This window comes from Saccopteryx bilineata, chromosome 2 (genome assembly GCF_036850765.1).
Source record: "Saccopteryx bilineata isolate mSacBil1 chromosome 2, mSacBil1_pri_phased_curated, whole genome shotgun sequence".
Lineage (NCBI taxonomy): Eukaryota > Metazoa > Chordata > Mammalia > Chiroptera > Emballonuridae > Saccopteryx > Saccopteryx bilineata.
This window is the reverse complement of record NC_089491.1, coordinates 379,002,793-379,027,118: the sequence shown is the minus strand read 5'-3', so window position 1 is coordinate 379,027,118 and position 24,326 is coordinate 379,002,793. Positions and strand designations below refer to the sequence as shown.

General features: G+C 53.5%; 1 protein-coding gene across 2 annotated transcripts; it reads right to left on the bottom strand.

The window, feature by feature from the left end:
- Positions 1-1,509: 1,509 nt before the first annotated feature.
- MYCBPAP (MYCBP associated protein) lies at positions 1,510-22,959 on the bottom strand. 2 transcript variants are annotated; one of them, XM_066255506.1, is made up of 19 exons: positions 22,834-22,959; positions 16,413-16,540; positions 15,669-15,828; positions 15,416-15,519; positions 14,039-14,228; positions 13,678-13,793; positions 13,003-13,153; positions 11,310-11,425; positions 11,106-11,221; positions 10,014-10,119; positions 9,301-9,490; positions 8,631-8,818; positions 7,518-7,664; positions 6,550-6,975; positions 6,023-6,144; positions 5,262-5,377; positions 4,683-4,828; positions 4,351-4,521; positions 1,510-1,659 (listed from the first exon to the last, which is right to left on the bottom strand). In XM_066255506.1, the coding sequence occupies exons 1-19, from the start codon at positions 22,910-22,912 to the stop codon at positions 1,558-1,560; spliced, it is 2,874 nt and encodes a 957-aa protein (XP_066111603.1). In that variant the 5' UTR covers positions 22,913-22,959; the 3' UTR covers positions 1,510-1,557. The 2 variants fall into 2 exon arrangements, with proteins under 2 accessions (XP_066111603.1, XP_066111604.1); XM_066255507.1 differs by having other exon boundaries at positions 4,797-4,828.
- Positions 22,960-24,326: the final 1,367 nt, after the last annotated feature.

Below are 24,326 nucleotides of genomic sequence, written 5' to 3'. Positions count from 1 at the left end.
GCTCCCGCACCCGCCCACCTGTCCCCCTCCCACTCTGGGCCAGGAAGACCTTTTTCTGGGGCTGACCCTTTCTGGAGTTACTGCCTACTGTGGGCTCCCAGCCGGCCCCCTTGCCACTCTGACAGGGGCATCTGCCCTGCCAGGGCTTTGGGCACAGCCCCTTCTCCACCTCTCCGATGCCACGTGCCTGCTCTCTCTAACCCTCCTCCCCTGTCTTAACTGAAGGATGCTGGAGGTCCATGAGCTCCTTTCCAGACGCGCCAGATGTGGATGGGAGATTGCGGCCACTCCCTCAGCCTCCCGCTCACACCTCTGCCCCACCAGCACTTCAGGTCATAAGCCCACCATTAGCAAAGTTGTTCTTCAAACTCTGGGAGCCTGGAGCCCATGTCACACAGGAAGCCTGGCCAGAAAACAGGACACTGAGCTTGCGCCAACAGTACCTTTCTTAGCGAGAGTCATCTCTTACCCACGTCACATTCCTCTGAGCAAGGGAGGATCACATCCAGAGGCTGCTTTTAAGGCAGAAAAGTGACTCAGCGAGGTCAGATGCCTTGACCTGAGGAGGGGGGGGGGGGGGTGACACTGTAGAATCTAGAATAACCTCTAGGACAAAGGGATCCAGCCCCTAGGATTAAGAGTGTGGTTAGTTAGCATGGTCCTCAGATGCTGGGACAGATCCCTAGGACCCAGCTGAAGTGGGAGGGTCTCAGGGAGCCCAGCCCAGGGGAGTCTAGTTTTCCTAGTCTCATACTTTGTCATATTTGGTGATGACACTTGGGGAAGACCGAGTTCCAGGAAGCATGACCCAAAAGTGTGGAGCAAGGAGGGCCAGAAGCAGGAACTGTGAGCGGTGACGCTATCTGTCCCGTCATCTAATTCATTCCTTGTCCTGCTACCAACTTACTCTTAGGCCCATCGTCCCACATATTACCTCCCAGGTGTGTTTCTCTCTCCTCCTGTTGGATGACTGCAAGAACTGGGACAGGGTGGGGTGGGGGACACCTGAGGCCAAGTGGGATATGGGAGGACTGGGCCATGAGCTGAATCAATCAATAAAATAAATTTTTTTTTTTGTATTTTTCTGAAGTCAGAAATGGGGAGGCAGTCAGACTCCCGCATGCACCTGACCGGGATCCACCCGGCACGCCCACCAGGGGGCGATGCTCTGCCCATCTGGGGCGTTGCTCTGTTGCAACCAGGGCCATTCTAGCACCTGAGGCAGAGGCCACAGAGCCATCCTCAACACCCGGGGCCAACTTTGCTCCAATGGAGCCTTGGCTACGGGAGAGGAAGAGAGAGACAGAGAGGAAGGAGAGGGGGAGGGGTGGAGAAGAAGATGGGCGCTTCTCCTGTGTGCCTTGGCTGGGAATCGAACCCAGGACTCCTGCACGCCAGGCCAACGCTCTACCACTGAGCTAACTGGCCAGGGCTTAAAATTATTTTTTAAAAAGAGGGCATTTAAGACATAGGCATGATGGAAACAGTAGGAATTTAAAGGTCCTTTATTGATCTGCTTGTTAACCAGTTGTCCAGAAGGCTCCCTGGGCACATGAGTCAAATGCAAAGATGCAAAGGCTCCTCAGCATTCTTTATGGGGCTGAGCTCGTCAGCTAGAACCATTAGGCCGGTCACCAGGGTTTCCAGCAGCCCATAGACCTGGAAGAACAGGAAAAACATCACAGGCAAAGGTTTGCTCTCTGGAAAACACCTAAACAAGGGAGCACCCACCATGCTAAGAGGGTGGACATATTCACATCACATCAAGAACAGCCGGAAAGGGGATGAAACCAAAGTGGTGAGAATTTGTATAGGAAAACTTTTATTTTTGCAAATAGTTTTATTTTTCAAACCAGTTTGGAGAGGTAATCCTGTACTGGCCCCTAGGACATATGGGGACATCGGAACATAGCATGGTTACAGGGGCAATTCCAGGGAGTCCAGGGGCCAGTGCCCATTTAGTACCTTGGGGTGGCCCAATCCTACCCTGGCCTCATGGATGCCAACTTTCCTTCTTGTGAGATCACAGAACTGAAATGTTTCTAAGACTGTACCCTTAGTGAAGCTGGACCACACAAGCCTCAGCAAGTTGATTTTTTTGTTTTGTTTTGTTTTTTGACAAAGAGAGGGACAGATAGGGACAGACAGACAGGAAGGGAGAGAGATGAAAAGCATCAATTCTTCATTATGGCACCTTTGTTGTTTATTGAGTGCTTTCTCATGTGTGCCTTGACCGGGGGGGCTAGAGCAGAGTAAGTGACCCCTTGTTCAAGCCAGTGACCTTGGGCTCAAGCCAGTGACCTTGGGCTTCAAGCCAGTGACCTTTGGGCTCAAGCCAGAAACCCTGAGCTCAAGCCAGCGAGCCTGTGCTCAAACTGGATGAGCCCTTGTTCAAGCTAGAGACCTCAGGGTTTCAGACGTGGGTCCTCCACATCCCAGTCTAACACTCTATCCACTGCTCCACTGCCTGGTCAGGCAGCAAGTTGATTCTTAATTTTAGAAAGCAAAGGAAGTCTACTACATGGACCCTGAGAGATCTATAATAACTTTCTAGACTCCATTGACCTTCAGAAATCTCAGCGATGTCACCAGCAACAAACGGAGCTTTTGATCAAATGAGATCCAGAGTGTTACCACAATGCACGACATAATCCCAGCTACCCAGCTGTCCACATCAGAGGACAACAAAGCCTCACTCTGAATGTGGCTTTGTGGACCTCCCCTCCAAAACAAACCACAATACCTAAGAACCCAACACAACACTTGGATGAGTTTCTAAAGAGCTATTGCTTAAGAATGCATCATTATGGCCCTGGCCAGTTGGCTCAGTGGATAGAGCGTTAGCCCGGGTTTGATTCCTGGTCAGGGCACATGAGAGAAGTGACCATCTGCTTCTCTCCCTCTTCTCCTCCTGCAGCCAGTGGCTCAATTGGTTTGAGCATTGGCCCCAGGCACTGATGGCAGCTTGGCTGGGCTGAGCGTCAGCCTCAGGTGCTAAAAATAACTCAGTTGATTTGAGCATCACCCGGGATAGGGGTTGCCAGGTGGATCCCAGTTGGGGCACATGCGGGAGTCTATCTCCCCTCCTCTCACTTAAAAAAGAAAACAATTGCATCAATATGAAGTCTCTCCAGTATTTCAAAGCCCTTAACACTCGCTGGGAATATACTCTACATGATGCTCCCCAAAGAACACATCAGCCAAGACACCATCTAAAGTAGAGAGGAAGCAGGTGCAGCAGAAAGGGGAGGGCTTCTGTCCTGTTCCCCCTCGTCTATCTTCCAAATGACAGCCAGAGTGACTGATCTTCTAAAGTGTAACTCAGACCATGTCACTCCTCTGTTCAAAACTCTGTATGATTTTTTGTTTCACTCAGTAAAAAACCCGAGTCCTCACAGGGCTTACAAAGCCCACACTACCTGATCCCTCTCAGCGACCTCTCTGCCCTCTGTCCTCCTGGCTACCCTCTCTCCTTGCATTAATTAGTTGTTTCCTCTCCCTAGGGCACTCCCCATCAGGGGACAACATGGCCACTTCTCACCTCCCTTGAAGCCTCTTCTTGATGAACCCCCCCACCCCCCACCCCGTTTGGGTCTAGCTCTCTCTGTTTCTTAGTGTTTACAGCCTAACATCCCAGAGTGTTACTGGTTCTTTTTTTTTTTTTTTTTTCATTTTTCTGAAGCTGGAAACAGGGAGAGACAGTCAGACAGACTCCCGCATGCGCCCGACCGGGATCCACCTGGCACGCCCACCAGGGGCGACGCTCTGCCCACCAGGGGGCGATGCTCTGCCCATCCTGGGCGTCGCCATGTTGCGACCCTCCTGGGTGTCGCCATATTGCGACCAGAGCCACTCTAGCGCCTGGGGCAGAGGCCACAGAGCCATCCCCAGCGCCCGGGCCATCTTTTGCTCCAATGGAGCCTCGGCTGCGGGAGGGGAAGAGAGAGACAGAGAGGAAGGTGCGGCGGAGGGGTGGAGATGCAAATGGGCGCTTCTCCTATGTGCCCTGGCCGGGAATCGAACCCAGGTCCTCCGCACGCTAGGCCGACGCTCTACCGCTGAGCCAACCGGCCAGGGCCTGTTACTGGTTCTTGATGACCCACCCCACCCTCCGTTTGGGTCTAGCTCTCTCTGTTTCTTAGTGTTTACGGCCTAACATTCCAGAGTGTTACTGGTTCACGAACTCTGTCTCGCACACTAGGATGCCCTGCACGGGGCAGCTCTGCTTCCATCATGGATGAAGTAGGCACTTGTCGTTTGTAGAATGAATGGGATGAAGGAAGGATCGGAGGGCAGTACACAGGGCAGGTGCAAGCAAGAGGAGGGCCCAGTGCGGGGCTCCGCCCTCACCTCAGTGTACAACCTCTGGGTGTATTCCTTCATGACCTGGGGATCTATGGGATCCTGAGAAGAAGTGATAATGACAGGGGCAGGGTCTTCCAAGAAAAGCTTGTCCCGACTTGGAGATTTCACAGGTTTCTTGTCATCCTTTGCCTTCTGCTTCTTGCTGTTTAAACGGTCCTGCGTGGAGAGATGAGACGTGCGTTCAGTAACTCCTGAGGCCCGGGACTTTCTCACGAGCAGCTCACTGGGAGAGCCGGGCATCTGCTGGAGTGACCTCCTGAGGCCCCCTTGGGGTCCTCCCAGCCCCGCCCCAGGCCAGACCCTGTCCTAGAGCATGCCTCCTTCCCCAGCATCTTGGCTCCCTTTTTATCTTCTTTGTCTTTGATTCCCAGCTGCTTCTTTTCCTGGGCTGTCCCCTTCCGGTCCTCCTTCCCAGCTCTCCCCGAAGTTACCTTCACTTCCATGACAAGAGGTGATTTTCTATCTGAGGGAGGTGAATGGAAGACGAAGTGGCCTGTGGCCTAGCTGACCTGACAGGCAGGAGCCAGGAAAAGCAAAGTGCGCCCAGCAGCTTTGAGAACATTCCCACGGACTAACAGCAGGCGTGTGACCTTGTGGGACGGGACTGGGGGTGGGGGGGAGCAGGGGCAAGAGACCTGGTTTAGTCCCAGCTCCGCCACACCCCCAAGGATGGCACCGGCAAACCCTTTCATCCTTCTGGGACTCCATCTGTGAAATGAGGAGACTGAACTAAGGTGATACTAAGGTCGCTTTGGGGTTCCACATCTTGGCAACAGATAGAAGGGTAGGCGAGGCCTGCTCCATGGACCAGCGGGGGCTCCAGCCGAGGGTAGCGAAAGGCCAAGGCAGAGGAAGGGGGGAGACTACCGTGCAGGCACAGCTATACAGAGTCTGACCTTGCTCTTCTAGCATGTCCAAGTAGATGGTTTCCTTCTCAGGCAGGCCCAGCAGAGCCCTCAGCCACAGGGAATGGTTCACCAGGCTGTCACTCACATCCCGCCACAGCTGCAAACTAGAGGGCAAGACACGCTGGAGGAGAGCCATCACCCTTCACTTGCCCTGGAAGCTGCAGAGGTTTGGATCCTTCCCTTCCGAGACACTGGTGCCAGGGCCTGCCGCGGAGATGCCATGGCCCTGTCCAGCCAGCACCTTCACCAGCTCCTGTGCAAGAGCTCTGGTGGAAATCTGGCTTCAGCCAAGAGAGAGGCACCTGGGGCTCGGGCTAGGTCGGTCTAAACTCCAGCTTGAAATCATGACTGGACCTGGCATGAGGCTCCGGGGATGTGTTCTGAGGGCTTTGCAAAAACCAGTCCCTCCCTCCCCGCAAGGCCATCCAAAACAGTTCTGGAGGGGTAAAGCTTTTCATGAAATAGGCCCCTCTTCTCACCACCCTCGGGTTTCTCTCCTCTGTTCATTCGTCTGCTCGTCGAGAAGAAACAAGGAAAAAGGGAAAAATAGAAGTCTAGGTGCTCGGGCTGCTGTGACCGCTCTGCACGGAGCAGCAGGTGCCAAGCATGGACTGTTTGTAGCATCTTTTAGCAAGCTGAGCTCAAGGGGAGCTCAGCCCCCTGGAGTGGTGGGATGGCCTGCTCAGAACCCCTGGCCAGATGCCACAAAGGGGAGGAGACGGAGCTGGCTCTCCAGGCGGGGCACCTACCACATCTGGTACAGGAAGTCGGACTGGAGCGGCCTCTGTTCCTGGCACAGCTCCAGCGCTGCTTTGTTGAGCCTGGTTAGGGCGTCTTCTCTCTGGTTCTCCTCAGGGAGTGTCATCATTGCCTGGCAGGGCCACAGGTACCATGAGCAACCCTTCTGCCCAGGATGCCAAGGGTCCCTGTGTCCTTTAGCGATAAGTGTGTTGCTGTGAGGACAGGTGTGCAGGCGTGGACACGGCCATGGGGAAACTCTAGGATGACTTCTGTGGGAGCCTGGGTCCTCCCTCAGAAATCTGCACCCACAAACCCCTTTTCCAAGATTTGCAAAGGTCAGAGAGGAGGTCTTTCTGGTATCACAGTGGCCTAGGCACCTAAGACAAAACAAGATGACCCAAGAGATGGCCTTCTCTGGACTTGCAGAGGATTTTATTTCTTTGTCCACGGGGCGAGAGGCACTGCTGGGGCCCTCCCTCCCCTTGCTTGCCACGGCCACTCTCCACCAGCCACCTCCGTGGGGTCAGGGAAGCACCTTTCGGAGGTCCTCCAGGCAGAGGCTCCACTCGGGCACGGGGAGGCCCTCCAGCTCCCTGAGGCTCTTGGCTCTCTCCGGGTCCGGGCTCCCCTCCACCAGGGTCTCCTCCATGATGCTCTTCCGCACAGAACTCCTGGGCCCTGCTCGGCTCTTCTGGGCCCTGAAAGAATCTTGGGAGTTCCCGACGGCCGTAGTCTCCTTTTGGGGCGGCTGAGGTTCCAAGACCGGAATCCTGACGTGTGCTACAGACTCGGTGTTCGTGGAGGCCCTGTCCGAGTAGACCGACTGGGCCGTGGCCGCCCGGGCCCTGGGGCCGACGGCCTCGTCCTCGCCCGGCCTGACCTCCTTGGCCTTGGAGGGTAGGATCATGTACTGCCTGTACAGTCCGTGCAGGTTCTGCACCACCTGGTACTGGTAATGCAGCTGCAGCGGAGACAAGAGGAGCCACGTGACGGGGAGGCTGGGCGTGGGGCCCCCGGAGCCCAGGCATGTGCTCCGGTGTCCCCATCCCCCAGAGCACTGGTGGCGGAGGCAGGGAGGAGGCCAGCAGGAGTGGCTGTGGCCAGAGCGCATCCCCACTGCCCCTTCCACCTGAGCATCTCCAACCTCTAGTATTACTATTTTTTTGCATGTGAACTCTTACATAATATTGGGTTTGAATGAAAGGGTTTGTGGGACAGTCCTCACCAAGGATCCATTTACAAGCTAAGTCATCCTGGGCAAATTACTTAAGCTCCCCGGGCCACGGTCTCCCCCACATACAGTGAGGATACACAGTGCCCATGTCCAGGGCTGCTGGGAGGGGAGAGTGAGCTACTCGTGGGAGATGGGCAGAGCCTCCTGGCACACCGGAGGGTCTGCTGTCCCTCCCACCCAGGGCACACACGAGGGGCGGGGGCCAGGGCTGTGCTGTCCCTCCCACCCCGGGCACACACGAGGGGCGGGGGCCAGGGCTGGGCCCGTACCCGCGGGTTCCTGTGGCGGAACAAGTCCTCCTCCGTGAGGTAGGCGTCCGCGGGCGACCGCGCACGCTCCGGGGTCAGGACCCCCTGCAGCAGCTCCTGCAGCATGCTGTTCACGATGGTGACCGCCTCGTGGGACGCTAGGTCTTCCTGGAGGAGAAAAGGTGGCATGGGACCGCAGCTCAGGCTTTCAGAAGCCATGTTACACCCCAGAGGGGACCTTGTCCTTTCCTACTTTCCTAGGGGTGAGTTCCTGCCATTGTCTGTCGCACACACACACGCACACGCACACACTGAAGTGTTCCCAGACTCAAAAACCCCTGGGTCTTCCCAAACAGCCTTGTTCCCTGAAACAGACTGAAAGGACCCCGAGAAGGAGCCAGTTCCAGAGAAGTTGCACCCTTGTGGGGCCAGGTCACAGTCAGCATTTCCCGCAGATTAAGAAAGGCAAGGGGTCCAGGCAGCATGGTTTGGGCCTTGCTGAGAATGTGACTTTGCCATACAGTCATTATCACAGAAGAGAAGCCAGTCCTACTCTAGCGAGTAAAGCAGACATTGCATTTGTCAAAATTATTTCTGATCGGCACAGGTTGAGTGCCAGCGGAGGTAGCTGGCTCGTGCTTGGGGACCACGGTGAATGAAAACACAGCTTTCTGCAGAATCCCACAGAGCACAGCACTAGGTGGCCAGGCTACGGACCTGGGACCCGATGGGGCCCAGCAGATTCCCAGTTCCCACTTCGCACTCGCTCCCGGGTGCTGGCTCCACCAGGTAAATTGTTCTCTGCGGTTTTTCCTGGTTTTGAAGTCTGGCTGGTTAAACACAACACCACTGGAGGGTACCAGACAGCAATGAGCAAATACAGTACCAGGCACAGGGCCGTTCCCTGCGTTTGTGCTCAAGTACTCTTTCTGGTGGAGGGAGCTGGGCACAGTGGAGCTCCAAGCTGCCCCTCCTCCTGCCTGCCCACCCATCTTTTACATCACAAAGCCCTGAGAAGTATTTGTGGAGCAAGAGTAGCTGGCAGAGACCCCTGCAGGCAGTGCTAGAAAGCACATCAGAATAACCTATCTGATGTCCACAGGGGCCAAGACCCCAAGATCTGGGATCCCTTACCTCCAGTGACTTCCTCGCATCCCTATAAATGTCCAGGGCCAGGGAGACTGCATGGAGATTGACCTGCAGGACAGCACCTCCTAACAGGATGGGGTGAGTTCCAAACTCCCAAAATTCCCTGAAGATCCCAGCATTCAAAGATTTGAAGAAGAAGGAAAAGGTTTTTGTTTCTCCAGGCAGAATCACATCTGAGAGGGCCAGAGACAGGGGATTTCAGCAAGGAGGAAGCTCACTGAGCCCCAAGCCTGCAGGTCGAGAATTAACTGAGCCCTAAGTCTATGCAGATACATTTAACTGAGCCCCAGGCAGGGTGACCAGCCATCCCTGTTTGTCAGGACTGAGGGGTTTTCTGGGATGTGGGAATTTCAGTGCTAAAATGGGAAAGTCTCTGGCAAACAGGCAGAGTTGGACATCCCAGCCCCAGGCCTGTGCAGATAGGTAACTGAACCCCAGGAGTGCTTCTGCTCCCTGGGGGGCTCACCTCCCCGTGTTCTCAAGAGTTCCCACCCTGCCTCCAAGAGACAGGAATAGTTAAGAGATGTGACACACTTTCACAGAAGAAAGGAATGGAGGAGGCAGGGAAGAGGGGCTTAAACTTGCAGGAGCTGGGCAGTAGCTAGACTTTAGCTTCTCGGACATCAAGGTGAGTAGGGTCACTTCTTTTACGTACCTCCCCGATTATTAAAGTAAAACCGTTGCGTCCTGTTTTTCTTCAGGTCTTGGAAAGAGTCCCGCTGGGACCGCCGTCGCCAGTCATACCGAATAGCTACCGTGCCATTATTGACCACAGTCAATTCCGAAGATGTTTTCTGCCCTTCTAAAGTTTCAAAGGTCAAGCGGACAGCAATTCCAACGCGCTTCTGGGGAAGGAGGAGGTATGAGACATGGCTCCGAGGGAGGCCCTTGCCCAAACCAAACTCATCCTGGTTTGCCAGGAACTTGTCTGGGTTTGGCGTTGCAAGTCCGGCGTCCTGGGCCTCCAGGGCCTGGCTGCTCTCAGACAGAGAGGTGTCGTACCTCAGTAGTAGTAGTGCTTGCGCAACAGTAAGAAGACAAAACAGACTTTACATCTGATGAACATTTCTGCTCAGCATCTGAAGAATAGTTTAGAATCTTCTTAAAGCCACACCCTTTGGGAAGGTTTGCTTATTTACATACTTGGGGACTAGATACAAACTGGGTGGCTTGTGATACTCTCCTTTCAGCCTTGTGATTTTATTCTGGCTCAGGTGAGCATGGCTGTTACCATTTTCAGACCTGCTAAATGCACGACCAGACAAAAATGCAAGTAGGAGACAGCAGGTTCCTTGTGACCGCCGGTCACCTTGAGACTCACCCAAGGGAGGCCCATGCAGCAGATGGTTAGGGTAAAGGCAGGCTTACCTTGCCCTGTGGGTTACTGTCTCTGATCCAGCAGGCTGGCTTCCCACAGAACAGCAGAGAAGGGCCAAGAACAGGCACGGAGGCCTCATCAGGGGTCAATGAATCTCTGTAAGAAAAACCAATGATGTATTTTCCCTGGAGCTGCCGTAGTCTTGCCAGACGAAGCCCACGGAAATAGTGGCCAGTATGTCTGGGGAGGTGCTCTGCTCTGTCCTCCAATGGAGGATCAGCAGCTCCACTGGAGCTCAGGTTTGTCCTGCTCCGCCCCTGTTGGTGGGAGGTTCTTGGACACCCAGACTCTTCTTTTTTTTTTTTTTGTATTTTTCTGAAGCTGGAAATGGGGAGAGACAGTCAGACAGACTCCCGCATGCGCCCGACCAGGATCCACCCGGCACGCCCACCAGGGGCGACGCTCTGCCCACCAGGGGGCGATGCTCTGCCCCTCCGGGGGCGTCGCTCTGCCGAGACCAGAGCCACTCTAGCGCCTGGGGCAGAGGCCAAGGAGCCATCCCCAGTGCCCGGGCCATCTTTGCTCCAATGGAGCCTTGGCTGCGGGAGGGAAAGAGAGAGACAGAGAGGAAGGGGGGGGGTGGAGAAGCAAATGGGCGCTTCTCCTATGTGCCCTGGCCGGGAATTGAACCCGGGTCCCCCGCACGCCAGGCCGATGCTCTACTGCTGAGCCAACTGGCCAGGGCCACCCAGACTCTTCTTGCTGAGCCACTGAGTCTGCCCAGCCTTGGGACAGTCTGGAGTGGCCTCACTTACCAGTGAAGGGACGTCTGGGAAATTCCCAGCAGGAGCTGGTTTCTGGGAGGGCAGAGGGCCACAGGGAGAGAAGGCACAGCGGCGCCCCCGGGTGCCAGAGAGGCCAGGCTGGAGTGAGGTGGGAGAGAGCCCGGCTCCCTGCTCACCGCTGAGGGCCACAGGGAAGCTAGCACAGGTATTAGAACGGGCTAGAGGAGGGGGTGGCAGCCACTCTGAAAGGCTAGGCTGGAGGCACCCTGACCGCCAGGAGGGAAGCCTACCCTCTAGCACTCAGCGCTGGGGGAAGCCCCACTCTCCACCTCTCCCTGGAACCCAGGCCCGACTCACAAGCTCACTGGGTCTTCCGGGGACCTTTCCTGGCTCCTTTCCAACGCTGCATCGTCTTCCACTGTCACAGCCGAGAAAGGCTGCCCCCTGCCCACCACCTCCAGGCCATCAATGTCCTCCGAGAGACCAAGAAAGGAAAGATTAGAGGACTGAAGACAGGTGCCACCCTCAGGGGCTCAGACAGGGCACAGGGGCACTGCTCACCTGCTGGCTGAAACCCAGCTCTGCCATGATGCTCTGCAGCTCTTTGCGTCGGTGGATGAGGAACAGACTCCGATCCCAGGTGTAGCGGTACCAAGCATCCTTCTGGCCCAGCAAGCCTACAGCAGGGAGCAAGGACCCCCAGCACAGGCTGCTGCCATGCTCCCTTCCCCTGAACACACCCATCCCAGCGCCAGTTCTGGGAGAGGGGAAGATACAGCTGCCCCAGGCAGCTGGGCCCCGTCCTGCTCCACACCCACTGCCTCATCAATCCTACTCAGGACTTCTGAAAAATTAGCTTCCAAACCATTAAATCTTTGGATGATGATAAAAAACAATAGCAGCTACCATTTATTCAGTGTTTCATAATGGGCCAAAACCTCTTAATACACAACAGGCTTCGTTTAACCCTCTCAGTATTTCACAGATGTGGACACTGAGGGCCAGCGAGGTCAAATAACTTGCTCTGAAGCAGGGGTCGGGAACCTTTTTGGCTGAGAGCCATGAACACCACATATTTTAAAATGTAATTCCATGAGAGCCATACAACGACCCATGTACTTTACGCATTATCCAATAAAAATACGGTGTTGTCCCGGAGGACAGCTGTGATTGGCTCCAGCCACCCACAACCATGAACATGAGCGGTAGGAAATGAATGGATTGTAATACATGAGACTGTTTTATATTTTTAACGTTATTTTTTTATTATTATTAAAGATTTGTCTGCAAGCCAGATGCAGCCATCCAAAGAGCCACATTTGGCTCGTGAGCCATAGGTTCCTGACTCCTGCTCTGAAGCAACAGTCTGGCAGCCCTTTAAGCAGTGCCACCCAATAGAAATATGCAAACCGCAAATGTGAGGCACGCAGTTTAAAATCATGTAGATGGTTTCAAAAGGTAAAAAGAAAGAGGTGGAATTCACTTTAGTAATAGAGTTTAACTCAGTGCATCAACAATAGTATCATTTCGACATGTAGTCAATATAAAAATTAACAGGATTTTTTTGTTTTCTTTTTGTTTTTATTCAGTTTGAGAAGGGGAGGCAGAGACAGACTCCTGCATGAGCCCCAACTGTGATCCACCCGGCAAGCCCACTAGGGGGCAATGATCTGCCCTTCTGGGGCATTGCCCATTGCTCAGCAACCAAGCTCTTCTTAGCACTTGAGGTGGAGGCCATGGAGCCAACCTCTGTGCTGGGGCCAACTTGCTCCAATCAAGCCATGGCTGCAGGAGGGGAAGATATATATATATATATATATATATATATATATATATAGAGAGAGAGAGAGAGAGAGAGAGAGAGAGAGAAGCAAGAGGGGGAGGGGTAGAAAAGCAGATGGGCACTTTTCCTCTGCACTGTGACCAGGAATCGAACCGGGACATCCACATGCCAGGCCGACTCTCTACCACTGAGCCAACCGGCCAGGGCCAGGATATGTGTTTCATAGGAATCAGTGTGCTGTTGACACTGACAGCACATCTCCATGCAGGTGCTTGGCGGCTCCAGCGGCTCACAGCAGCACTGCATGAGGCCTCAGCTCCCACTCGCTCTGCCGCCTCTTCTATCTGCACTGTCTGACTGGAGAGGAAACTGGACCTTCGTAGGGTGGTTGGACGTGATCCCCCATTGGTCTCACGCCAGGGTCAAGCTGTCCCACCTCCTAGGCCCGTCAGTAGCTGCCTTGCTCCTCACCCATCTCCTTCTGGATGACGTGCGGCTTCCTGATGCGAGTGACGGGCTCCAGGAGGCCACGCTGAGATTTTGTCTTCGTTATCACCAGACCCGTCATTTCATCTCCCAAGTATTCCAGCTGACTCCAGAACCCGCTGGTCTCCTCAGAGCACTGGCAAGGAAGGGCCGACAAGTCAGGTCACCTGGACACCGCGGAGAGCGGCCAGTGGGGCTTGGTGGACAAGAGCACCGCAGGCAGCAGACGTGGGCTCTGGGAACTCGCTGAAGCCGGGGGAGCGGGAGGGCAGCATCGCTTTCTGGTTCTCAGGACGCCCTCTGGAGCCTTCCTCGGGCCCCGGGCAGTGTGAGTGGTACGAACACTGCACCAACATACCAGACACGACAGGGTGCCCTGGGTCATCCCAAACTGGAGGCCTCAGCTTTTAAGAGAGAACACGAAGACTATTCTAATAACTCAGTACCCGTGCTGTCTCCCTCCTCAAATTCACTACCAGTGACCACACAGGCTGAATTATTTAACTGGCAGTCCCTGAATGCCCAGTAATAGAAGACCTTGAGGGCTTAACAATGCTTTGCAGTGGATAGATTTGTTTTGTCCCCAACTGTGTGAACGGAGGCAGCCATCCCTGTGTCCAGATGTCCTCCTCACAGGGCACTTGAGAACAGTGTCCTTACCTTCCCGTCATGCTGTGTTGGAAGGATTTGGTCAATGAGCTGCCGCTCCTCCTGGATCCGTCTGTAGGTCTCCCCGATGTGCATCAGCAGCTCGCCAACGGGTTTCTGCAGGCGCTCTGGAGGGAGAGCCAAGGATATAGCCCCTCCAACAAGTCAGAACAGTCGGGGGCCCAGCACTCAGCACGGGGCTGATTCCAGGACCCACTACGTGAGAAACACTGGGGTGGCAGGGAATGGCACACACGTGCTCAGCCCGCATCCGTCTCTGGACAGGTGGAGGGAGAGAAGGCACAGCGGCGCCCCCGGGTGCCAGACAGGCCAAGCTGGAGTGAGGCAGGAGAGAGCCCGGCTCCCTGCTCACCGCTGAGGGCCTCTTGCTGCCTCTTCCACAGGGCTAGGTTGCGCCGCCAGTTTTTCACACGGTTGCGCTCAAAAGGTGGGGCCCAGGGAGGTGCCTTCTCTTCTTTGGGTGCTTTCTGCTCCTGCTTCGACTCCTCTGGGGTCGAGATGACAGTCATCGGACAGGGCGGGGTGTGTATCAGCTTGGCCAGCTGTAAAGGACAACGGCAGTGTGTGGAGGGTGGTGAGAGGCGCTAAACCCAGGCTGAGCAGAGATTCCCCGAGGCCTAAACTCCTGCTGTCCTCCCACTCTGCCGAGGATCCCCCCCTTCAGGCCCCTAAGGTTGTGAGTGACAGAAAACAGGGCACAGAACCAGGGGCCTTGGACACCTCTGTCAGCCCCCCTCCACCGGAACAGGGACCTCTATTCCAAAATCTTTCGTGCATCTGTCTTACAACCGATGTTAATTGGCACCTTCCTAAATGACTGAGCCGTTTTTATATGATCCCAGGCCTCTTAGGCCCTGACCAATGAGTTTCTCTGCCTGGAACCAGGAAAGCAAAGAAACTGAGACAGAGAGCAGCACTGCATGATGAGAACGTCAGAGGGACAGGCTGAATTCCTGTGGCCCTGCGAGCTGCGGGGGGCCAGTTTTCCCCAGCCTATTAGAGACTGAGGCGGAGAGGAGGACAGCCTCTGGGGGAGGGACATGAAGCCGGTGCACAGAGCTGCAGAAGGCGATGAGGGAGGGGGCCTGGAGCGCTGCTGTCTCTCTGGGTTCAGTCTAACTGAGCCAGACACACTATCGCCTTGGAATCCCTCAAGGCACCTCTGTATCCTTACAGTGACTTCTCGACCTCAGCTGAAGCTAGCTTAAGTTGGCTTCACTATATCAGGCAGAGAATCTCATCACTTCAGACTCTGGTCCCAGAGACGGAGCTGTCTTTTTTTTTTTTTTTAGTGAGAGGAAGGGAAGCAGAGAGACACACTCCTGCATATGCCCCAACCGGGATCCACCTGGCAAGCCCACTAGGGGGCGATGCTCTGCCCATCTGGGGTGTTGCTCTGTTGCTCAGCAAGTGAGCCACTTTTAGCACCTGAGGAGGAGGCCATGGAGCCATCCTCAGTGCCTGAGGCCAACTTGCCCGAACCAATCGAACCATGGCTACAGGAGGACAGGAGGAAAAGAGGGGGGAAGTAGAAAAGCAGATGGTCACTTCTCCTGTGTGCCCTGACTGGGAATCAAACTCAGGACATCCACATGCTGGGCCAATACTCTACCACTGAGCCAACTGGCCAGGGCCTGGGCTGTCTTTTAAGCTAGCTTGAGACTGCCAGGTGTGAGACTGACATGACTTCAGTGACTTCTCTCGTCCAGGCAGTTCTGTGCTCACAAACCTGAATGTTCCCTCGAGCAACTGCAATTCTCCGAAACTCCTGGAGACTCCCCAAGATATGGTGGGGCAGGATCTGGTCACCACTGTAGAGGCTGTCACCCAGACCTGGTGGCGGGGCGAGGAGGAAAGACAAGCTGTAGCTGGTGGATGTGAACCACTCGTGGGGGCTACTTCCTGAGGGAGAACCCCATTTTCCTGCAAGGCTGACCCACGAATTCAGAGACCGGCGATGCCATGACGGAGGCTGGGCATACCGTAGTAGTCCAGGGGCTTTGTGGCGGCATCTGGAGTAGCGGGATGTGCTACGATGTGGCAGACTTTCCTCCTAGGATCCTTGGGTCTGAGTTTACGGATAATAAATTTCTGGGTAATGACAGGTTTATCTCTTGTTTCAATAAAGCAAGAAGTGTGTTGCTGAAAAGAAAAACAACAGAGGAGAATTCCACTTGAGATCTGGAGGAGGAAAAACATATCTCTCCTAATTCTTCGTGGAATTCCTGAAGGCTGACAAATCTGTTTTCTCCAGCTCTGTCCATATGGTCTGTCGAGGAAAAGCCTATGCGACAGACATGAGACTTAAAACTGTCCTGGAGGGGGAAAATCACATTTTTTGCCTCTAGACAGTTAAGATGATAGTGGCTGACTCTTCCAGGTAAAGCCTGGGGTTAGGAAGCAGAGGCTTTATCCACATCTATAACTCTGTATCTCAGACTCCTTTTTCCTTCTGTGAAATGGGATGATGGCTTTGCCTCCGTGGGAAGCAAGATACCGCATCACCCCATTCCCCCGTGGTTCTATACACATCTCAGGGATGTAAAAACAAACATTCCTTTAGCTGCAGAAGTGAAAAGAATTTGTGTCCAATGGATTTTTCCATGGAATGAGACTCTCCCCGTGAGCAGGGAGGCAGTCGAGGGTGGGCATGGTTGACGTTCTAGAACACACGAGCTGGGAGGGAAAAGTTCCCGCAGGGAGGCATCCCTGGACTCCATCCGTACCTTTTTCAAGTCCTCCTCCTTAATGGCTAAGGCAAGAATGTCATCTCCTTGCAGGACATTGCTAACAGGCTCAGGTTCTTCCTGAATGGGGGGTGTGATCTGTTCAGGGACCTTGGTCCGCTTCTTTTCTGAAGAGAAGCAGAAGGTTACAAATGCTTTACATAGATATCCATTAGACTCCTTGGTGGGGGCGGCAGGGCTGGCCACATGGATGGACGGCAGAGGCTGCCAAGGTGACCTGGACAGCACCTCACTGGGGCTATAGGAGTTCTTTCTTGATGGTTCCCTTTCCCAATAGCTTGGCTTGCCACAGTGACTGGGGCTTCTGTAGCCAAAATTGAGATCAGAAGACGTTCCATTCCAGGCTATGCTACTTATAAGCTAGACAGCCTTGGGTATATCACTTAACCCCTCTTGGCCTCAGTCTTCCTTTTTGTAAAAAGAGGAAGCTAGACTAAATCAGTGGTTCCCAAATATCAGTCAAATGTCTGCCTCCAAATCTTCTGGAGAGTTTCACAAATACAGCTTCCTCGCTCCCGCATGGAGCCAGGGCCTGGGGAGCTGTGCTTTTAAAAACCCCTTAGGTGGTTTGGGACAACTGTACTGGATGCCTCTCAGCCTCCTCCATTGTGGGCACTGATCCATTCTCTTGGGTGAAGGTACAGGTTTCTTTTTTTTTTTTTTTTTTTTTTTGTATTTTTCTGAACCTGGAAACGGGGAGAGACAGTCAGACAGACTCCCGCATGCGCCCGACTGGGATCCACCCGGCACACTCACCAGGGGCGACGCTCTGCCCACCAGGGGGCGATGCTCTGCCCCTCCGGGGCGTCGCTCTGCCGCGACCAGAGCCACTCTAGCGCCTGGGGCAGAGGCCAAGGAGTCATCCCCAGCGCCCGGGCCATCTTTGCTCCAATGGAGCCTTGGCTGCAGGAGGGGAAGAGAGAGACAGAGAGGAAGGGGGGGGTGGAGAAGCAAATGGGCGCTTCTCCTGTGTGCCCTGGCCGGGAATCGAACCCAGGACTTCTGCACGCCAGGCTGACGCTCTACTGCTGAGCTAACTGGCCAGGGCCGGTACAGGTTTCTTAAGACACTGATTAAAATATAGATGCTCTGGCCTTGGCCGGATAGCTCGGTTGGTTAGAGCATCATCCTGAAGTACAGAGGTTGTTGGTTTGACCCCCAGTTAGGGCACATACAGGAACAGATTGATGTGTCTCTCTCGCTCCCTTCCTCTCTCATTAAAATCAACAAATAGGGGCCCTGGCCGGTTGGCTCAGCGGTAGAGCGTCGGCCTAGCGTGCGGAGGACCCGGGTTCGATTCCCGGCCAGGGCACACAGGAGAAGCGCCCATTTGCTTCTCCACCCCTCCGCCGCGCTTTCCTCTCTGTCTCTCTCTTCCCCTCCCGCAGCCAAGGCTCCATTGGAGCAGAGATGGCCCGGGCGCTGGGCATGGCTCTGTGGCCTCTGCCTCAGGCGCTAGAGTGGCTCTGGTCGCAATATGGCGACGCCCAGGATGGGCAGAGCATCGCCCCCTGGGGGGCAGAGCACCGCCCCTGGTGGGCGTGCCGGGTGGATCCCGGTCGGGCGCATGTGGGAGTCTGTCTGACTGTCTGTCTCTCCCTGTTTCCAGCTTCAGAAAAATGAAAAAAAAAAAAAAATCAACAAATAAAATTTAAAAATATATATATAGGTAGGTATGTAGATAGGTAATAGGTAGATAGATAGATGCTCTGGGAAGAAACAGAACATTCTGGCCTGACCTGTGGTGGCGCAGTGGATAAAGCGTCGACCTGGAAACGCTGAGGTTGCCGGTTCAAAACCCTGGGCTTGCCTGGTCAAGGCACATATGGGAGTTGATGCTTCCTGCTCCTCCCCCCTTCTCTCTCTCTGTCTCTCCTCTCTGTCTCTCCCTCTCCTCTCTAAAATGAATAAATAAAAAGTAAAAAAAAAAAAAAAGACAGAAAAAAAAAATTATCCTGAAAAAAAAAAAAAAGAAACAGAACATTCATGGCTGACCATTTATTCCAAGCTTTTTCATTTAATAAATACTGCTTAAGTGTTTTCTGTGTGGCAGGCACTGTGCTAGGCTCTGGGGGTAGAAGGCAGAAATTCAGGCTTTAAAGAGCATGCACCCATGGAAGGCTGAACTGTGAGAGCATCCAGGGGGCCCCAGCCCAATGTTTGGGGTCATCAGGGAGGGCTTCCCAAGGAGATGAGGTCTAAAGGATGAAGAGAATACAGACAAAGGGAAGCAGGCGTTCTAAAGGAATGAGCATAGAGAGACCTAGAGGCATAGAGCACACCCCTGGAACTCAAAGCATGTGTTTATAAAATAGCTGGAGTGCAGCGAGGTGGGAGGTCAGAAGCCGTGCCCGAGAGGGAAGTGGGAGCCATATCACAGAGAGCTTAGTGAGCCGTGTAAAGGACTTCAGTCTTCATCCCGTGGGCCATGACATGGCAAGGAATGGCTAAGGCGGTGCAAGACTGAGAACGAGATAATTTAGGAGTCCACTGCAGTAATGAAGTGGTTGATGACGACAGTGGCTCATGGGACTGGAGGAACATGGAGAGATCTGAGCCCCTTTCTCTAAGGCACCATGCTGGAGCCCCGCATTGAGAAGTCATGGGGCAGAAGCAGGTTATTCTCCCATAAGGACACAATCCCTGCCTTCCTTCCACAGAGGTGGATTCACAGTTTCAAAAGCATCTCTTTTCTCTGGCTGGTATCCTCTTATCTGCTGCCCTCTGGTTTAGAATGGTTTGATGTAAGGCCCTACAGAAAATAATCAAAAGAAAACCTGAGTCGTGACTTTAGCGACTTTAAATCACAACTTGGTTTTGTCTGCTGCTTCTCACAGTACTCTGTTTTTTCGGAGGCAATATCACTAAAACATCAAAGCCGGTGTTTTGGTTACCAAACCTTTTTTAGAAAATGTCCACATAATTGGTGGCAAAAGAACCAACCCAAAAATCAAGCCAGAATCATTCCAAACATAACTCTAAATTCTGCCGATGGGCCAGCCTTCAGCTCCTGAGCAATGGGGTCAGCAGAAACCCAGGAGCGCCGTCAGCTAAACCGCATGGCCCGGGTCCCATCCACTGCCACGTGTGCACATGCAGTCCTAAGTTCTGATTTCTACCTTCCCTCTCCCTTCTACACAGTCATCAGTGTTGGTGGCAGCCCAGCAGAGAATTGGTACCAATGGAAGATCAACTTTTATAAATATGTTTGTATTATTCCTGTTTTCCAGGGCACCTGCTTCCTCTGTCCAGCTGGTTCATCACCTTCCTGAGGGCTTAAACATCTCCAGCTCCACGCTTTGGACTGGTGGTTATATAATTATCATGTTTGAATTTATAAAACTTCACCGCTGCTGAAGATTTCTGAAATAGTCAGTGAAAGTCTGGTCTGAGGTTTTTCTGAGAAGGTTATCTTAATCCATAGTTAGAAAATGGTGTGTTCTATCTAGTTAATAAAATATTCAAAATCATACATACATTCTAAACTTCAATTCACCTTGGAGAATATTCACTAAGCACCTCCTAAGGACTATAAACTATAGAGAAGATGGTATGAAAGGTTAAAATATGGCTCCTTCTGTTGAGGAACAGAAATATGCAACAGACACAAACACACACCAATTATAACCTAAGGGCCTAAAATTAGTGGCACAGATAATAGGTTTGGTTACATGTCAAAGCAGGAACAGATGGATGCGGGTCACACAGTTCAGGGCTCTGAGCAAAGGTTCAGAAGAGCAGCTGCAGGGGCCCGAGGAAGCTTCCCTGTCTCGGTTAGGCCTTGAAGGACAGGAAGGCTTTGTACAGGTGGGGCAGCAGACTGAGGTGTGCCAGACGGGGTCACAGCTGGAGCAAAGGTGGAGACAGGGCTGAGTATGGCACCTGTGGGCACAGAAGGCTTGCTGGGGAGGTGGGGGTGACATTGGGAGTGAGGCGGAGACCAGGGCATGATGGCTCCGTAAAGCAGAGCTGAAGCATCTGCTTTACCTTTGCTGGCAGACAGGTGTGGTCCAGGAGCAGGAAAGAAAGCGGCATTTCAGACTGGTTCATCCGGTGAGGGAAAGCCAAGTGGACTGACCAGCCAGAGGGGCAGAGGCAAGTTGGGGAGACCAGAGAGGAAGGACAACCCCACAGGGGCCCCTTTACGGCCTGCAGGAAGAGTCAGGAGGGTCAAAGTGTGTCTCACTACTGAACTTGTGGAGGCCTCGCTACTTCCTTTTCTCTGGTCTGGAAACTCAAGCTGAGTGGGGCTCCTCGTGAGTCACACAACTGGCATTTCTCGCTTGATCCTGACACCAGCCCCTGTGCATGGGGCAGTCAGGTGACACCTCTGCTGGAGGCAGACCAGACAGCTGGAAGCAAGGTGTTCAGGAGGGGTAGGGAGAAAAGGGGTAGGGGAGGAAGGGATAGCCGTGGAGAGAGAAGAAACCTGGACTCTATCTGCCTGCTTCTTGTTTTATCTCCATGTTATTTTATTTTGTGTTGATTCCATTCTTCAGGAAATTCTGACCTCAGAGCTGCACTTGGGGAATGCAGGGAGGGAGGAGCTGTCTCTACCAGTGCTGAGCCTTACCTGATGGAGGGGGTGATCTGAGACTGCTGGGAGACTCCCATTTCTTAGCAACAAGACCTGAGAGTCAAATGGGCTGGGACCTCTAAACAGGTTTACAGTCACAATATTTGCTGGCCTTTTTGATTATAATTCAGAGACCTTGGAGAAACACTGCACAAGATGACATTTGTTGATTAGCTGTACTATAGTGGGAGGAAAGGCAACTTCTCCTTAGATAGGTAGGGGAAATAAACGCTTTGATTTTTTTTCCTCTTCACTCTGGTGCATGTTTTTAACTCAAGGGCTATTTACTAAACTCAATTTCCCCGTATTGAAAATAAATACGCGGTAAAAAATCTTTCCTAGAGTTGTTCAAATCTGATGAGGTCTTCAGAAACTAGGTAAGCAGTAGCTGGGAAAGCCCTTGCCCACCCTGGGGAAAAGAGACCAGATAATCTCCTCTCTTTCTCTCTTAACTATTGAAAAATGTATTGAGAAACAGTACATCAGTGCAGCCTAAATCAGATTTTCATACTGAAACGTGGCTGAGGTCTTGTTCGTTTGACGTCAGGCGGGCCCCTCTCCTCACACTGGGCTTTCAGAGGCTGACGCTGGGTCTCCTCAGGGCCTTCAAGGGCACAAAACCCCTTTCGGGGTCTGCCCCCTGCCCCCTGTGCAGGTCCCTCTGGCTCCTTTTCTCCTCCTCTACCCTGACCCCTTCTGCTCTGGCCCCAAGGTCATTCCCATTCACAGTTCCTGTCCCAGCTCATGCTGTTCCCTAGACCTGGAGAAAGAAACTACTTTTTTTTGGGGGGGGGGTGATGGCCACAGATGTCTCCTCCTACAGAAAACCTTCCCTCCTATATCTACCATCCAAGGCCTGGGTCAGGTGTTCTGAGCCCCCTTAACACCTACAGGTACCTTTATCAGCATTTATATTGTCTGGTTACTCCTCCAGGAGTTACTAAACTGAACTTCTACAGGGCTGGGGTCACACAGTTAATACCAATACCTGTGTTGCCCAGCACAGCACCTGCCCAACACACGTCAGGCCCTCAATACATGGAAACAGCAAAAAAAGACAGGAGGGTGAGCTGAAAACGGGAACATGTCCACAGAGGTCAGTCTGCTGCCAGGCACCCTGGGGCTCTCCGACCTGCAACCAGAGGGTGGCCGCAGGGGCCAAGAAGCTGTCATGTCTAGTGACTGTCTCCAGATTAAACAAGCAGGACTGATGTCACCCAGTGGAAGAGCAGCACATAGTGGGAAAAGGCGATCAGAAACAGAACTGGCCAAGTTAGCATTTTTTGGATTTTTCCAGCATGACTCTTAGGTGACACCACAAAGAATCTCACCAAGGTTGTTGGTTTCACCACTTCAACATATTTCTTGCATTCTTTCCTGAATTTCTTTTGCCAAGGACCCCTTGTCCTGGACCTTCTAGTCTTAAACTCTTTCCTCGCTCTTCTCCCCCCCCTTTCCTGGGGACTGTCCCTTCTGCACCCCATCCTATGATATGGTTCCAAGTAGGGGTTTCCTATGCTCTCCTGCCCAAGTCCATCAACCCAACAACTAATCCCTAAGGCCTCAGTCAATAGTCCCCCCTTCCTATGTCCCCATCCTCAGGGCCCCAGGGCCCTGTGCTCTCTGCGGGTATGGGGGGGGGGTGTCTTCAATTTGTTTATCATCCTAAGGTATGGAGTACGCCTTGCCCCGTATCCCACTCCCCAATGATTTTTGCCTCCATCCTGGTGTCACTCCTGTCCTCTAGGCCCCGTGTCCTGAATCCCATCCAAGAACCCCTGCCCCTGCCTGGCTTTCCTGAGCTCCCAGGACAGCAGCGCCAACCTTTGATGCTCTCTGAGACGGCCTCCAAGAATTTAGCTGGAGGTAATCTGAGGCGGGATTCCTTCTTTAGAGATTTCATAGCGTCGCCCGGCCTGAGAGCGTGGTCCCAGCCCGCGGGGACCTGGGATTGCGTGGCCGTGCGCGGCACGCCCCTGCGACCCCGCGACCCCGCGTGCGCGCCCGCCAGCGGCTGCCGCTGCGTCCATAGCAACCAGAGCCACGCGCCTGGGCGCGCACTCACCTAACAACTTGGGCGGAGACTGCTTGGAGGTAACCTTTGTCATCGGACCGCCTCCACGCACCCTCCAGGGGTCCCTTCTCTCTAGTGCAGACCCTGAGAACACCTCCGGCCTGACCGTGACGTCACAGGCAGCACTAGCCAGCGCTATGACATCACCAGCCAGGTGGGGTGAGGTCCCAGGGAGCTGGGGGAGGTGGCAGTGGTGGCTGCATGACCTATCCCACCCCTCTGGGCACCAGGCGAGGGGATGTCGTGGCTGCCAGCCCCTTCCCAGACTTCCCCCACTCCCGCCCTCCCCTTGCCCTTCTGCACAGCCGTCACAGGATCGTTGCTTCCACCTGTGCCGGGAAGCTGGAGGGCTTCCCTTGGATTTAAGTTTCTGCAACCCCTGCCTGTCCCCTGGTTGTGCCTGGTGATCTCTCCTGCGCACTCTCGAAGCCGCCACTTTGGCCTTCCATCACTTTCCATCACTGCCCCGCCCCGCAGCCCTGCCCCAGAGTTGGGGCCTTCTCATGCTGCTAGTTTGACTCCTTGACCCCCTATTTAAAGCCGCCCCTCTGTTATCTCAACTTTGTAATTGCACCCAGTTCATTCCCCTCCACCGGGGAGTCTTAACACATTCTGGAATTACTTTGTTTCTGTGCCTGCTGTCAAGCTTGCTGTGAGAATGTAAGCTCCATAGTAGTCACTCTGGCTCTACAGCTAGTTTCCAGTCCCTGCTCAGCCTGCTTGCTAGCTGTGTGTTCTCGGGTCAGTCCCTTGACCTCTCTGAGCCACAGTTTTCTCACTTAGAAAATAAAGGTCATTGCTTCTCTGCCTTTCAGCCAAGATCAAGTGTAATATAGATGTCATAAGGCCCTTCTGCACAGGGCCACTGTAAGGATTAACAGAAAGTTTGCATTTAAATCCCCCAAACACTAAAGAAACTCTAAATCTGTTTGCTCAATTTTGGGCCGTTTACCTTTGGGAAGTTACACAGCTTCTGGGAAGCTTGGCTGGGGCAGAACAGAGGCCTGGGGGCTGTTTGGGAGGATTTAGTAGAGGTTAAAGGACTAGAGGGAAGAGGGGTGGGAGAGGTGCATGGTCAGGCAGACATACAAAGTGGCTGGGCTCTGCCACCTGCCCTGGTGACCTTGAACAGGTCTCATCCCCTCTTTGTGCCTTAGTATAGCCATCTGCATCATGAAGATTAGATTAGAGCTACTTAATCCTTTGTGAATCTGATCAAATCTGGGAAACCCTCCAGAAATGT